This window comes from Convolutriloba macropyga, chromosome 12, assembly GCF_964194025.1.
Source record: "Convolutriloba macropyga chromosome 12, txConMacr16.3, whole genome shotgun sequence".
Lineage (NCBI taxonomy): Eukaryota > Metazoa > Xenacoelomorpha > Acoela > Convolutidae > Convolutriloba > Convolutriloba macropyga.
This window is the reverse complement of record NC_134479.1, coordinates 15300882-15318207: the sequence shown is the minus strand read 5'-3', so window position 1 is coordinate 15318207 and position 17326 is coordinate 15300882. Positions and strand designations below refer to the sequence as shown.

The 17326-nt window shown below is 34.1% G+C and overlaps 1 protein-coding gene across 2 annotated transcripts; it reads left to right on the top strand.

The window, feature by feature from the left end:
- The first annotated feature begins 820 nt into the window (after positions 1 to 820).
- LOC142351071 (uncharacterized) lies at positions 821 to 6735 on the top strand. Of its 2 annotated transcripts, none has more exons than XM_075403153.1 (2): positions 821 to 1780; positions 4727 to 6735. In XM_075403153.1, exons 1-2 carry the CDS (start codon positions 829 to 831, stop codon positions 5668 to 5670), a joined length of 1896 nt encoding a protein of 631 aa, XP_075259268.1. In that variant the 5' UTR covers positions 821 to 828; the 3' UTR covers positions 5671 to 6735. The 2 variants fall into 2 exon arrangements, with proteins under 2 accessions (XP_075259268.1, XP_075259267.1); XM_075403152.1 differs by having other exon boundaries at positions 4700 to 6735.
- Positions 6736 to 17326: the final 10591 nt, after the last annotated feature.

The window sequence follows — 17326 nt, the reverse complement described above, 5'->3', positions numbered from 1 at the left end:
ACCTTATGGATTTTTTCATCTTTACTTGCCCTATTGTTTAATGATACAGTCTCATTAGGTTGCTCCTCTGTTCCCAGTAGTGATTTGTATGGCCTCTTCGTCTGCATCGTAGCCACAAATCCCGTGCTCCAGATTGGGAAGTCATGTGCCTTTCCTGTGTAGGTCAGCAACTTCATTGTTTGTTGATCCATCGTAGAATGAATGAGCAAAACAGTTGTTAAAAGAATAGGTGCTAAGCATAAACTGTCATCAACAAATTACTTTTCTTTTAGAAAATAATATACCCAATATCAGTGCGAATAAGTCAAGATACAACACTAATCTTAGCACTAAGAATTATATTAGGGGTCGCAAGGCTTACCCAATATGTGTTGCTTCTGCAAAAATCCTAGAAATCAGTCACAAGTGATACCATAAATAGAATGCGTTTGCATTTTTCTAAGATTTCATTCGCACTTCCAGTGGTATCATAATTATTCAATACATGCTGGGAAAATTTTACAACAAATAATCTATCTATAAGTAATAAATATCTGGAATCATCAGTTTGAACCAGGTATTGATTCACGGCAATCAATTTGCTCCTGTCTGATTAAACTGATAAGTTGAACTTTCTAATATTTCTAACTAAATTTAAGTTACAGTTGGCATCGAAATTCTAACAATTTCAATAAGTTGATGTTATTACGATCAAAACTCTCTTACCCAGTTAACGGAAAACAAACGATTATTAATAAACACCTTTTTATTTGGCTTCATTTGTGCGCGTTTTGATTGGTAAATTTACTCAAACAAAATATTTATTCATCAGTTCAATTTCTCGAAACAATGGATTGTTGTTCATCGTGTGACGACTCAGAATGCGATCTTTATTATTGCAGAGATTGCGAGCGCAATGAGTCTTCAAATGTCAAAACAAAAGGGTTGTTATGCGAAACCTGTGTCAGTGTTCATGTGAAAAAATGTCACGAAATCAAGTTTTTAAGCGATCATATTCCCGTCATTTGCAAAACCCACAGGAGGCTGCACATCAACTATTGCAAAACTTGCGATGTTACGTTCTGTCCGCTATGCTTACATGAACATAGCCGGCATGAGATGGGAATAGCGCAAAATCGGGCAAAGGAAGCGAAAAAAGATGTTTCCGAGTTTCTAAACCAGTTGGAAATGCAAGAGAAACCTCTGCGAAGAACGAAACAGTGTTTGGCTGAAATGGAAGAAAAACATAAAAAATATCGGGAAGAATTGAGAAAAATATTAGAAGAAAAATGGGAAGAGATTAAACAAAATTTGTTTAAATCAATTGATATCAGTATTGCGAACATTGAACAAGAAGGAGAGACCTTAACGAGCCTGATTGAGAATACTTTCAAGCTGCAACAAGATTCGAGAAATATTTTAGGACTTCCTCATTGTTCGATGATAACAGAGCATCGTAGCTTGAAGAAAAAAGTTGAAGACTTCAAAAAACAATGCGAAAAATTGGAAAACAAAAATATGTCTGAACAATTGCGCGAAACCGAGAACTTCGGAGAACTTGAGGACAATTTTAAGAAATTAAAAGAGAAAGCAACATCAATTTTGGAATTGTTTGCAGGAGTAGAATTCTCGGGTTCTCAAAATCGAACATCACCTGAAAATGGTCATTTGGAAAATGAGCACACTAACATAAAATGCCATAAACTTGCGTCTGAGGAACCCTACGGAACAGAAACAACATCATTCTCTAAAGCTGACATTAAGGAAGGCCAGAAGACAGAGGAGTGCGACGTTGGCGGAGGTATGGCAATTTCTCTCCGATAAATTTTTCTAATATTTTTGCGCTGTAAACGCAGTAAGAGCTTATCTTAAATAAAATTTGCATGTCTAAACGGAGATCTTAAATAATTTTGCGTTTCTATGAGTATATAACTCTTAATTTTGGCATTTCTAGTCGTAGATCTTACATTTCTGTGGAATTGATAACCGTATATCTTAAATAAGTATGCATTTCTGAGCGTAGCTGTTACGTAATTTCAACATTTCTCAGCAATATTTTACACAATTTCTGAATTTCTAATTGTAGATATCACATATCCGTTTTTAAGTCTAGATCAAACATATTTCATAATTTTTATTAAGTGTTGATTTTACAGTTTTGAGGCGTTTCTAAACGTAGATAATTTTACGATTTTAGCTTTTTAAAAGCTTGGAAACGGTAAATAATGTTCCGACCCCTCTTGAGGGGGGAGGAACTATATACTCAACTGGTTTTTTTGTTCAGACAATTCTGACCGACCGATATATTCATCGTAGACAGTTGTGAGTGGTATCATTAGAAAGCGCGCCCAGCGTAGATTATGAAACTAAAACGAAGTTTTTGAATTTCGTTTACTAGATTGAGTTATTTTGCTTTAAAATTTTGTGAATATTAGAGCAATTTGCGTTATTTTTATTCAAATTTTCCAGAACTTTTGAGACAAAAATGTCTTGTTGACTATTTTGATTTAATATTTTGGTTAAAAATTTGGCTAAATATTTCAAAAATCATCCTTTTCGTCAAAATTGCCCGAAATATGCTTTTTTAGTCAACTTTGATTAAATTTGCCGCAAGTACACGCCCGAAGACAACTAACACAATTTTTATGAACTACAAGGGTAACTAGTACTACTTTCATTTTCATTGAGAGGAGTCAGGAATTGAAATTGCGCCGTTTGTGCTACCTTTACAAATTATCTGGACCTAAAACATTTGAAACAATTGAGTGTTATATATGAAAGAAAGGCGCTCGCAAGGCTAGTTTTGGTCCAATCTTGGACTCTTTGGTCCAAAAATGATTCAGATTGTAATCACTTGATCATTTTTTGAAAAAAATTAATCCTTTCTAGGTTAATCAAAGGACAGAACAGTTCAAATCAAATCTCACTGTTGATACGTCTAATTGGCTTCCTAACCGTTCCAAATAGTTGTATCTAGTTTCTTTACTCGAAAAATTATGGTCGTTTTGACTTTTCAAAATGTTTGATTTTCAAATAAAAAATGCCTTATTGAACCGTGACAGTATATTTCTTTTAATTTGGCCAACTTGTAGCTTAGTGTCAGCAAAGAAAGATTGATTCTTCTTCCTCTTTTTCCAATTGATTTAAAACTCAAAACCTTTGCCGTTTTACGCGTTAGATTTTTTGTTTTCTGGCTTTGATAATACTAGGTTTTCACGTTCTTTTCTTGTTTTGTCACATTATCACATTTTTGACAGTTCGTATATTACAACATTGACGTTCAAAATAAGACATAATTGAACATTTGAAAGTCTTTAAAGGCATAAATTACGATTTTAACGGCTTCGACGCCCCTTTTTGAAGAATTTAACTCAATTTTTCACAATTGCCTTTAACTGTTGTTTTTACTTTGTATTTTTAGTTATAAGAAATTTTCTGAATAATGAGTTTTGGTTGGCTTTTTAAGCAAGAAAAATTGAGCCAATATTCTGATTTGAGTAGATAGCTTTAATGGCTTAGAAAACGAATGTTTTTAAAATTTTGAAAAAAGGTTTTCTAACTTAGCATTTTTGCTCTTTTTTGTCAATTTGTTACCTAGTCTCGCTAATTACAGGTTACATATGGCCTTATTGTCCTCAAAAAGGAAGCAAGTTTAAAAAATCTAATGCTTTTAAATAACAGTTTGTTATAATTTTACTGCCTTCGAAACGGTTTTTTCTAAAAAAAAAGATTTTTGATTTTTGTCTTTATTTGACTTTCTTTTTTTAAACTTAAGACCTATTCTGAAAAGTTACAGGTCTCTAGTGCTTCCTTTGGACAAACAAGCGAATCTATTTAATTTTTTCTTTTATTAGCTAACCGCTTTCATGACTTGTAAACAAAAACAAAAAAATTACTCAGTTTTGCTGTTCTTGTGTTTTTTGTCTACTTCTTTCCTAATCTCGTTAATAAGAGGTCGCATACTTTATTATTGGCATTTGGGGAAGGCAAAATTGAACATATTTTGTGGGGCCAAATCTGGCTTTACGGCTCGGACAGCGTTTTCTCGCAAGTTTTAATTGAGTTTTTGTTTAATGTCTCTATTTGTTGTTTTTTTTGTAACCTCATAAAATAATGAATAGTAACAGATCTTAATGCCCACCTATAGAGGTGTACGTAATCATAAGCATGTTGGACGCTTTCAATTGCCCTCTAATGGTGTTCATTACTTCGAAATTAATTGTTTTTTGAAATATAAGCCAATTCTTATTGCTGTTTTTTTTGGTATATATCAATTATATGTCTAATAGTTACCGAGCCTTATTATGGAGTAATACAATATCTTTTCTAGTGAAGTACAATTTATTTTGTTTAGTTTCAGTTTTATCTGACATTATTTTGACTTTTCAATAAACTTTTATTTTTAAATTTACATAAAGTTTTGGATGTAATTATTGTTTGTTGTTATTGTTGTTTGATTTTGTTGTTCTTATTGACTTGCGTTCTTAATAATGGTTGATCTCATCAATCGTATGCGTCATTTTTACTCCACTGAGTTTTTTGTGTTGCAGGTGGTCTTTTTGTTCATACACATTTTTTTTTTGAAAATGACTGTTCCTAATTTTGTAGAAATATATATGCCAAAAATATGGATGAGCGGGGTCTGAACTTTATGTGCGAACGCACATTACCGAGCCTCCTTAAGATCAAGGCTTAAAGACTTCTAGCATACATTTAACAGGCATTGGAGAGCATAAACCATGTTTAGTCAAAATCGAAAATGAGAAGAGAAAGAAAGACAACTCAGAATTAGAAACTTGGAGTGCGGAAATCGGCAGATCAGAAGTAGCATTGTCTTCTAAAGCTGACGAGAAGATTGATCAAAAAGTAAAAGACGAGTTAACAGATAAAATGTTGGAGGAGGAACGAGAAAAGCAAAAGTTTTTCAGATATCCATATGAGATAGAAAAGAAAGAGAAGGACACCTCAGAAACAAAAACTTGGATTTCGGAAATGTGCAGATCAGAAACAGCATCGCCATTTAAAACTGAAGAAAAGAGTGACCATAAAGTAAAAGACGAGTTAGCAGATAAAGAGTTGGAGGTGGAGCGAGAAAAGCAAAAGTTTTTCAGATATCCATATGAGGTAGAAAAGAAAGAGAAGGACACCTCAGAAACAAAAACTTGGAGTTCGGAAATGTGCAGATCAGAAACAGCATCGCCATTTAAAACTGAAGAAAAGAGTGACCATAAAGTAAAAGACGAGTTAGCAGATAAAGAGTTGGAGGAGGAGCGAGAAAAGCAAAAGTTTTTCAGATATCCATATGAGGTAGAAAAGAAAGAGAAGGACACCTCAGAAACAAAAACTTGGAGTTCGGAAATGTGCAGATCAGAAACAGCATCGCCATTTAAAACTGAAGAAAAGAGTGACCATAAAGTAAAAGACGAGTTAGCAGATAAAGAGTTGGAGGTGGAGCGAGAAAAGCAAAAGTTTTTCAGATATCCATATGAGGTAGAAAAGAAAGAGAAGGACACCTCAGAAACAAAAACTTGGAGTTCGGAAATGTGCAGATCAGAAACAGCATCGCCATTTAAAACTGAAGAAAAGAGTGACCATAAAGTAAAAGACGAGTTAGCAGATAAAGAGTTGGAGGAGGAGCGAGAAAAGCAAATGTTTTTCAGATATCCAAATGAGGTAGAAAAGAAAGAGTAGGACACCGCAGAAACAAAAACTTGGAGTTCGGAAATGTGCAGATCAGAAACGGCATCGCCATTTAAAACTGAAGAGAAGAGTGACCTAAAAATAAAAGACGAGTTAGCAGATAAAAAGTTGGAGGAGGAGCGAAGAAAGCAAAGTTTTCCAGATATCCATATGAGGTAGAGTGCACAATGAAAAAATTAACAGTTCGCGAACTTAAACACTTGAATGAGAGAGAGCCTTTTTTTGAAGTTAAATTGCGGAGAGAGTTCAACGAACAAATTTCTTCGGTATGTGTCTTGCGGTCAAAATTCTGGGCAGCTAATGTGATAATTGAAGCTTCTGGTCAGTACTATATGGTTACAAATCTAAGCAAGGGAGAGGCCGAAAGTGAAATGAGCGGTCCAATTTCATGCGATGCCAGACAGGCTGTTCCCGTTTGTCCTTATTTTGTCGGCGATAATATAAACTGGTGTCATTTCCACAAAATCAACAACAAAATTCGTTTTGAACATGAGGTACAATTTCAGGTAGGTTGTCGTCAACTTCCGAAACTGATATCCGAGATTGATTTCGATCGTTTCTGTTTGTACGATCCTCAAGCAGAACAAATTTTGTACATCAATATTTCGGGGAGAAACTGCGATATGATTCCTTTGTCGAATCTTGGAATAAAATCTGTGGAGTGTGTGAAAAGAATTCGAGAAGACTTTTTGTGTGTTTGGTCGTTACAATCGCGTTGCGTTGTTTTTGTGCGAAGGTTATCTGGATTGTGGGGTGTTGTCGATAGAGCAAAGTGGACTAATCCCAAACTAAAAATTGTGACGTTTGAAGAGTTTCTCAGAATCAATATAATATGTTACCCTGCAGTGCAAATGAAGCAGGGAACTGTGGAAGAGGATAGCTTGGTTAATGTTTATTGCGTCAGATTTTATTAACAAGCCAACATTTGTGAAACCAGTTGTTATAGAAACTTTCATGACGTTTAGTGTTCAGACAAATTTCTATCCATTAGTTGGTATTCAGTACATATTCTCAGTTTATTTTCTATTATATAACAATGAAAGAATCAAAAAGTAATCACGAAAACTTTTTGTTCCGACCCACTTTAGTGGGGGAGGAACTATATACTCAAATGGGTTATTTTTTGTTCAAACAATTTTCGCTGATCGATATAATCATCGTAGAGAGTTGTGAGTGGTATCATTAAAAAGCCCGTTCAGCGTAGAATATGGAATTAAAAAGATTTTTTCAATATTCGCTTTTTATAGGCAGTTATCGAGGTTTGAAGTTTTGTGAATATTTGACGTAATTCAGCTGTTTTTATTCACATTTTCGGTATTTTTGACCTAATTTTCGTCAATTTTGCTAAAATTTGTTCAAATATTTTACGGTAGTGTTATTGATTTTATTTCTAGAGATAGAGCAGGGTTGCTGAATTCTTCGATCCGAGTTTTTTGGCTAGAATTTTTGCTGAATTTTTCAAAGTTCGACTTTTTTCGGGACCAAATTGGGGACCAAATAGATATCTTAAAACTGCGGCCATTTTCTTTTTCAGCTGAAAAATTAGATCAACAACCGCTGGCTTTGAGAGTATTCTGGAATTGAATTTTCGCCAGTTTTTTGCAAATTAAAACTCGTAAATTATACAAAATGAATTTTTTTGACAAACTGATGAGTATTTTTTCGAACAAATGAATATTTTGTTAGACGCGCAGTAACATCTGGGCTGATCTTGATCTCGCCATGGATCCTTACGAGAAAACTATTGTTAGAGCGCAAGATTTTGTCAGAGCGTAACTTTTTAAGATTTTGTTAGGGCGTAACTTTTTTACTTACAAGAAATTCAAATCAGGGCTCAATGAACGACAGACACTATTAACAAAAGACAAGGCCCAACGAGACTATATTAAGGTTTCAGAATAAGCTCATTGTTTTGTGGCTCTGACCAATTGTTTCCATTTAAAATTTGTTGGTGTACTTCTTGAATTTGGATTTCATTTGTTGACTTTTATGGAGGCTAATGACTTATTGTCCCCAGTCAAGGATCCAGTTATTTTTTAGGAGGTATTAATGAATCTAGACAAATCTTTCAGTTGTTATCTAAAGTCTGTTATGACTTTGAACCTAATTGATATAAAAAAATTTCGGTTATTTTTTGAAATTTGCCAATATTTTATCTTATTTCTCTCAACTTCGGGCGCAGTCTTAGTAAAAGGAAGCAGAAAACTATAAAACCATTTCCCGTGGCTATAAATTATTTTTCGTAATGGTAATGCTTTTATGTTCAAATAATGGTCTCTTTGTTTTATTACTACACGTTTTCATTTTTTATATTATTGAGCTAAATTGCATATTTTATGAGTTCATTTTGTTTCCTTGTCAAATTATCATATTATCTCGCAAAATTTAATTGAATTTGTTTTGTTTTTGCCTATGTTTGTCTTTTCGTTGTTGTTGTGCTCCATGTACCTGATAGCGATAGCTCTCAATGATTCCCCAGGATGTACAATTCAAAATAATTAAAGATTTCAGTTTATAGCTGTTAGTTTTGATGACTTTAAAATTGAAATGAGAGAATTTTTTAACTGAATCATTTTTGCTTTCATATTCGTAACTAAGTCACTCAACCTCACTAAGTAGAAGACTCAATTACTTTTGTTGACTCAAACATTTTTTTGCGCGTGGTTATACGTTGTGATCTATTGCTTCGACCATTCATTTCACAAAAAGTTTTCGAGATTTCACAAAAAGTTTTCAAGATTTCTATTCTGTTAAAATTTTTGGGGTTTTTTGTCATCTCCTCGTAATCCTCTAATAAAGAAGGGTCCTCGATGTCAAAATGAAGAGAAGGTGACAATTTACAGTTCTTGCAGGTATCATCTTATTATTATAGTGCCTTGAACAGTGTGATCTCGTAAAATTGTTTGAAGTTTTGGCTTTTTTAAATATTTGTTGCTATTTTGTGGGTTCGTGACTTAGTCTCATTACTAACAAGCCCATTTGATTTCCCGAGGTATTGCAACAAAATCCATTGCTGTTTGTTGAGATTTTAATTCTGCTATGACTTTTGAAAATATTTGTTTTTAAAATCATATTTGGGTTTTTGAGCTTCGTCAATTTTTTAAATAGTTTTTCGGTCGGTTTGTAGTCCAGTCGCTGTGAACACAGGTCAAAACTCGTTTCCTGTGAAGTATGGTTTGATCTCTCTAACAGCTTTAGCTTCAAACATCTGTTTCACGGCTTTGTTAGTACTGTTACTACGAGGTTTCACAAAATATTTGAGACTTTTTTAAAGGATTTTTGTTTTCTTTTTATCTTAAAAGAATAATCGTAGGTTCCGTTGGTTCTTGCGAAATTGAATGTGGCATAATAACAGGTCTCAATTGCTTCCTATGGGGATATAGAAGAGCATTTTTGGGATTTCAGTTGATATCTAGTGACACTAATAACGGTAAAATTAATTGTTTTCAGAAATGGAAACGTATTTTTGAACTTCGCACCTCTTTGCTCTTTTTTGTTGACCTGTTAGCCAGTCGCATTGAGGACAGGTCTCATTTTTTTTTCTAATGGGCTGTAGGATAAATTGCTTCGTTTGGGTTTTGTCTTATGCGAGTTTGATTTTGTTTTGATTTTTTATTTATCAAAGACATCGTGATTTGGTCGTAAATAATGTTTCTTTTTTGACATTTATTCTTGTCTCTTCTCTTAGTTCCATTTTCAACAACGTTCATCGGCCCTCTAAGGTGGCATTATCATATTCCATTGGTTGTTTATGGAACGATATGTATGTTGTTGAAAGATTTCTATCTTTTTGTCATTTGGCAGCCAATTAACTCAAGAATGTGAATGAGTGGGGTCGGAAACCTTTGTGCGTACGCACATCACCGAGCCTCCTAGTTTTATTTATTAGCTTGTGAGTTTTTTATCAGTACTGCGAGGGCATTGTTGTATATTCTTTGAATGTCACAGGTGAATATTTTAGAAACTTTCAATCACTCTTCATAGTCACATTTTTGTCATTTAAAAAATTTGTCAGAAAGATCAAGTATAAGCTGCGTCCACTTTTACGCTTGTAACGGCAATCGATTCGGTAAGGGGCGAAGGCTTGCAACAATCAAAGCTTTATATCGATTAAAAAACATTTGCGACTAAAGGATCCGAACTTGAATCAAAAGTGAGACAAAAAATTTAATCTCTCTCAGAAAAATAAATCACAACAGAAGTAGAAAATTTGGATACGGTCGGACTCTCCGTGAAATGTTGTTTAGAACCTTAGCATCAGCCCGACTTTATTTAAAGCCAATATTTTATGCGGACAGTTTAAATTATTTCACAATGATAAACATCCCAAAATACTCAATCGGTTGTTTATCAGACACTCTCTGGTTTCTGAATTCTCAAAAAATTGTATAGGTTTAAACATTCAAAATTAAAAAAAAAACTTTGATCGCCTTTCGACTTTCAAAAAAACGAATTGATCAAATGCAGTGTTCGAAGTATTAAGAATTCATAATAACTCTCTAAGGTATAAAACATGACCTCAAAAAAGTAGAAAATGTATCATGGCCACATAAAAGCGTGAAATGTTCGAGTAAGTGAGCAAAAATTTGAAACAGCTCTATCAAAAATGTTTATCTGATATTGTCTTTCTGCGAGTTTATTTTGTGTTATTGATCTTTATGTGTTTTATATGGTGTTTTTATATGATCTTTGTTTTATATGATCTTTATGGCATTTTTAATTAAAAACTACCTAGAAAACTTATCGAAAAGCTGATTTGGTTTCACAAACAATTACTTTGTTTTGCAATTGCACAGGCAAAACTGTTTGAGATTAGTTGAATATGCGTCAAGATTTTTTGTTCTCTCTCCGATAACCTTGTTTCCACAATTGTGTTATTTCTTGACACTTTGTATCCATCGTTAACCGAAAACATAAAAAGTGTTTTCGGCCAACATGATTTGTGTTGTTTTTGCACGCCTGCTACCAACTAGTAGAAATATCATAATTTTCCAACACTTTATATGATTTGTTTGCCTTTCGAATTATTTGAAGCACACTTGCGGTTTTCGTTAAGATAGAAGAAGCCCTGTTAATTGTTTTGGTTTGTACCTTTCGTTAAAAAAGAGCAACACTCCTAGAACTAATTACCTAATTATTTTTTTGCATAATGTTATCCTTTGATCAATTAGGACTGTCGAAAACTGAAATTATTCAAACGATGGAAAAAGAGATACATCTTAACGAAGCCAGAATTTTGGGAATTTTTTCGAAAGCGTTCGTTTTCCAGCTTTTCTCAGTTTTCGTTTTTTTGTATTTTTTTGTTCTCTTTGTACGTAGTTTTTTTAAGCTATACTAACAGGCCCGCAAAAGCATCACAAGAAAATCATTTAAAAAAATAGGTTTAAAATTGAGAATTTTTTTTGTATCAGCTCGGGCTGTGAGCCATGCCCCTCGTTCAACAGCCAGAGGTATTACGTTACGTTCCAGATGCGTTTGGTTTAGTATATTACCAAGTAAAACCAATTTTTGTTTAATCAAAGCGTAACTCATACAAAACATTAATCTACATGTTTAAGGTGTGGTAAAATATGCGAAGTTAAGGAGCTACAACATGCAAAAGAGAAAAGAGAGAAAAGAAACAAAAAAGGGTACAAGAGAAAAAAGTGAGAAAAAAAGCGAAGTGACAAAAGAAATTGAACAGAAAAGTGAGAAAAGAAAGTGAGGAAAGAGAGTGAGAAATGAAATTGAAGAAAAGAAAGTGAGAGAAGAAAGGAAGGGAAAAAGTGTGAAGACAAAGTGAGAAAACAATATGAGAAAACAAAGTGAGAAAACAACGTGAGAAAAGAAAGCGAAAAAAATGGTGAAAAAGAGTGAGAAAAGAAAGTGAGAAAACAACGTGAGAAAAGAAAGTGACAAAAGTGAGAAAAAAATGGAGGGAAAAAAATGGACATATTATACAATTAATCCGCCTTACTCAATAGATTTCTCCCGAAAGTTTTGATCCATATTGAAATGTTTACCAACGTCATTACAAAAACTTTTTCATTGGATTTAGTCTGGCTCTGAAAATCATTTAATTATAATAGGATCACAAAGCCACATTTTATTTTTTTTACAATATCTCCAAACAAACAGGAATCTCCTTGCCCCGGCGAAAAATATTTGGTCCAAACAACACTATATAAATCGTTGATCAACTAGGTGATTTAGAAAAGTGCCATCAACAAAGTTTTCAACCGAGTACATTGGTAATGTCGTGATCGGTAGCAGGGGTCAAAGAGTTCAATAAGTTGAATTCAAATCAAACTTTGAACAAAAATATAGGAAAATTAATCTTTTATTTTTTTTTGCAAATAATTTATTCAGAAACATACCGAGAACAATTAGATTAATCAAAAGAAATTGTGCATGATTGCTATGTGAATAAAATTTGGTTCGGAAAGATTTTGGTTTCGAGTCGAGTTCATCAGTTTGTGTTTAGTGAAAATTAGATTCAGATTTCTGTAGGTGAGAAGATATACCTACTGACATCTGAATGATAGATAGAATAAGATAATGGTAGGCCAAGACCAAATTAGAATTATAATACAATTCATTTTTGCAGCAAAAGAAATCATCAAGTAACGTTTCTTTTGTTTTCTGAATTTTTACAAAAAAACTGCTTCTAAGTCTCTTGATAGCCATTCCAAACCATCACAGCCTGCCTCCATTTTAAGTACCTATGTGGATATAGATTATCAGAATCCATAGGCTGGTTTTATGTTTCGTGTTGATGTTAGTAAAATTTCTGAGGATTCCGTTGTTGGTTGCTCTACACTGATGTTGCTGCAAAAGCTTCTTTGTGATGTAAAAATACCATATATGTGTTCCTAACTTCTTGTTCTGATTGCGATGTGACCTCCTCTAGTGCTGGTTTAGTATTAACACTGTCCTGGTTATCAGGTCTGGTTATCTGATTTCCGCTCACTAGATCAGCCCGAACTGAGTTTTTGGTCTGTATGAAAGATGGGTTCGAGCCCTTTGTGACAATAAAAATGCAGGAACCGTCTTGCTCTTTTCGTCGGACTTGAAAAGAATAGGTTCCGACTAGTGGAAGTTTTCTATTGCTTACCAATTAAAGGATAAATTTTCCAAAATTTCATATTAACTGGAACAAGAGTAAATATTTAGAGGTTCCTGATCCTAATAGGATTATCTTCAAACAATTTTCAGCCAAAGAGTCTTTTTTTTGTGAAAAATGAGGGAATATTAATTTTCTATCTCACACCAACGATACGACACTGTCAACAGAAAAAAAAGAAAACCCTTTACCTGATGACCAACTCATCAAAATTGTTCAAAAAGACAGGCTTGTTTCTTTTTTACTGAAGAGAAAAGATAACGACCTTAGATTTAATGAGAAATTGACAAACGAGAGCTTGAGCAACTGTCCTCGACACAGTGCACGCACAAAGAAAAAACTCTATGGCACATAGCCTGGTATATATATCAAAAACAATATTGTATATATCCTCCGATTGAACAAATTGATCCTCACTTAGTGTTTTACTGGACTGAACTATTGTGATTTTTTGTTTTCATTGATGCGCGATCCACGCGCAACTACAAACTGGCATTGCAACCGGCAGATCACATCCGGGAACAGTTGGAATTGTGCCAAAAACTATCAGGAAATTGGGCTTCTCAAGATAAATTAGTTGTCGCAATTAGCGTGTCTTGCGGATTCACTCAGCTAAATGGGTCTAATTAACATATCTCTGACAATTGTCTTTTCATCGGCAATAATTTAATTGTGTTGTTTTTTAGTCATTCCGATTTCAAAAATGTCTAAAATTTGATATGACAGCGTAGCTCTTATTTTCAATGACACTTCTTGAACAGTGAAACATTTAAACGACTTTAAATGCACCAACCGATTTACTAAGTGCTTGAAGTTCTTCGAATGAGCGTAAAAATTTTGGTGTGTGCTAAGTTTTTTGCAGCTGAACTTTGGTCTTAATTTGCATGCACTATCTGAGTCGATCATGGATTTTATACCATTTTGGGTCGATTTTATACCATTGTCATTTCATTAGTCGAGGCTAAACCAAGGAGAAAATCAGTTGTGAGTAATATATTTTTGCAGTTTGAAAATGAGTTGAAATCCCTTTTCTTTTGGGCTCGCGTTGACATTTTTTACATTTAAAAGTTTGAAATTGAGAGAAATCCAGGTAAATTTCTGATTTAAAAGACATCATAAGTAAATGTTAAGCTCTGAAGCTCTGTTTCATTTTTGTATTGAAACATGATTTCGACATTTTCTTTCACTCCTTTTTCTCTCTTCTGTCTCTGAAACAAGTCAAACAACTTCAAATTTATTTAAAAAGGTTTGCATATGAGAATGTGTGATTATCCTAGTTATGCTGCATGATAACATCAATTCTGTGTCCAAATTAAAATTTATTATAATTAGTACTGCACCAGAAAAGAAAAAAAACCGAAATATTTTTTGTAACTCTGTTCGTCAAGCAGCTTTCAACAAAAATATGTACTTCGTTTCGTATACCTCACAACATTCATCCCGCAGAATTTTGATGGCTGGAACTAAATAAGCATTTCCCAATCCAGATTCCTCGGTGGCCTTTATAACTTCGGACGGATCTTCCCAGTCAATTTTGGCTGAGCTTGTCCAGTTGCCATTTGAGGGTTTTGTCAAGACAACCGCTCGTTTCGATTGGGTAGACCATAGTAGCAATTTCACCGGACTGATTACAGAAACGTGGTCAATGCTAGCTACCGGCAACATTCTGGTTGTTAGATTCTCAAACGTCGCTTCGAAAGCTTTCATACACCAAACGGAACCATCGTCAATAGATAAACAGAACGTATCCGAATGTTGGGTAGTTTTAACTACCGGGCAATTTTTGGACTCAGTTGAAAAAGTTGGACTGTGGCTGAATTCGATTGCATTTCGGTCGCTATTCCAGTAACACCAGCAAATTGCACCACGATATGAATACGGACATACAAAATGTTGATATGACGGTCGGAAATTGTGCATAAGCTTTTTCGATTCTGCGCCGCTTTCGCTCATGTCAATTGAGTAGGTTGATTGTTTGCCAATCAAAATAAGCGTTTCTTTAATCAGGTGTACCGATAAAATTTCACCATCAAAATCTTCGGAAAATATTTGTTCGAATTCGAGCTTGTCATCCGTTATTTTCATCTTTTCAATTGTTAATTTCGAGTCTTTGGTGGATATTTTGTAATCTGCACAATAGAACTCTGCCCCCGGAATCGGATCCGGATTTGGATTTGGGGTATCTTTGGTAAAAAATTTTGAATCTGACGACCCCATCTTAGTTTTTATGTCACTTAGTTTACACGCACTGTTTGATCAACCAGCCTAATTTCAGAACTCAGTGTTAAATAAATGATCGACAAAACCCTAAGAACTTGTTTGACGTAAAGATATAAGCAAATATTTATTGAGAGATTACAAATGGCCACATCATTTGAATAGATGTTATGGCAACATAATCTGTCATTTTTGACATTATATCAGTGACGTTATAAATAGCAGCACTATCAAACTTTCTTTCAAGAGTTCCTAATATGGTTTCTAGTATAGCTGCGGGTCTTAATTTTCGTTTGTTTATGTATCGCAAGCTTTGTGGAACGCTAAGCGGGATAAATATTTTCTTTAATTCTTTGGTTAACATTCCATGATTACGTACAACTATGCCGACGTAATACTTTGCCGACGTTTAAGAGTGCCGAAATTGAAACTTATTTCAACAGTGCCGAAAACATGAAAAGAGTCTTTATGTGAATTCAAGAGCATCTAAAGTAAATTTAAAAAACTTTCAGGGTACGCTGATCACATGTTCGGTTGCGATAGATTCATATCAGGTCCCACGGGCCGCTGAGGCATGGCCATTGCCCGCAATTACTTTTGTTTTCTTAATGTTTGTCTTTCTGCAGCTTTCTCTTACTAATAAACAATAAGTTTTATAAGAATGCCGAAATTGGTTCTCGATTGTGATTGGCCGATAATTTTTTGCGTCATCTCCGTAAAAATGACGTGATTGGTTAAGAAACTTATCAAGATAAAAATTGAATAAATTTTCGTCACTTATAATCGGCATAGTAATATGTCGGCATAGTGGAACGTCACCGCATTCCATTAGTGACGCATACAAATTGTTTGGCGCTAGTGAATATGACAGACCTACAAAAATATAGAAACTTTACTGCTGGCCAATCACAATTGAGAAAATAGGAACATTGTTTTCTGACTGGCTGATTGCTCAACAAATTTTCCATGTTTTAAAACAGGATATGCGTGTTAACGTAAAATTGATCAGAAATCGCAATAAGCCGAAATAGAAAAATTATACTTTTTTGGGGGAAACGGTTCTCACGTTCGGTTGTGAGAGATTCATTTCATATCAAGTCCGACGGGCCGCTGAGACATGGCCATGGCCCACGAGGCATGGCCAGATGCGGTAAAAAAATATAATCTAGCATTAGGCTATGTCCAATTTAGGCTAATTGAACGCATAAAAGTACAGTGTTTTAAATTTCTCCACCAACCACATTCATTGAAACTTCTACATTTTGGTCCGCCTATTTGTTAATATGTCACCAAAATATTTATTTGCTGCAAGTATAGTATGTTTCAAGTGGATCAAAACTTGATACACCTTGCCACATCGTACAAGGTACTGATAACTTTGCAAAAACTGAGAGCATTTTGCTAGGAGCTTAATACGTAAATATTTCGTGAAACACCTTGGCAAGATCTTAACAAGAGACGTGAACTATGTTTCTTGCTGCACCTTGCTAAGATAAGCCTTTTGATAAACTTTGGCACCATCAAAAACCATTTTCTGAAGCAGGTAAGATTTGAAAGAAATTTTCAAAGTCAAAATTACAGTTGAAAACGTGGCAAAGTGAATCAAAAGCAGTTGTGGAAACTTCGAATAAGTCGTAATTTGAGGCGCCAAGGACAAAACTAAAACTGGAAGCCGAAGAATCATTGCATTAACGATCACCGAAATTTTAGGAAGAGTGATCTCGTCCCCAGAGCAGAAAAACAGCCATTGTATCTCAACATTAAACTAGAAAAAAAGGTAAGTTGGTAAGGGGAAACATTCTATCTCTTGCAAAAACAAAAGTGTTTCATAATAATTACAGAATTAAAATCGGTCTCAGATATATAAAACGTCGTTTTACTGGAAAAAAATAGGTTCATTTGTGGTCAGTAAACTGAAGAGTTTTAAATTTTTCAGAGTTTTTTCGTTACTTCTTGATAAATTCCTGAGTTCGTGCTATATCTTGTTTAAATGTGTGTTTTTTAATATTTACAACTTTGCATATCTAACCATGACATGGTAATTAGTTCTTGGTTTACTTGCCAAAAATCTTGTTTCTTGATATCCATACAATCCTCTTGCAAGTTTTGACAATTCTTGGTATTATCTTTTCCTGTAACACGTCAAATCTTGGCAAGATTAATGATCTTTTAGATTATTTATTAACAAGGTTAGACAGGTTTCGGTTAAATTAAACTATGTTAACTTATCTGAGTTTTGTCGTTAATTGAGTTATATCTTGAAGGCAACACTAAATACAATTTCTACGCAATGTTCATCATAATGACAAAATTTTACCGACCTGTTAA

What these genes read in the sequence shown, in the direction of transcription:
- LOC142351071 (XM_075403152.1), top strand. Translation starts at nt 829, where the DNA reads ATGGATTGTTGTTCATCGTGTGACGACTCAGAATGCGATCTTTATTAT. An exon ending in GGAGTGCGACGTTGGCGGAG is followed by an intron (nt 1,781 to 4,699) that starts GTATGGCAATTT and finishes TACATTTAACAG; the next exon opens with GCATTGGAGAGCATAAACCA.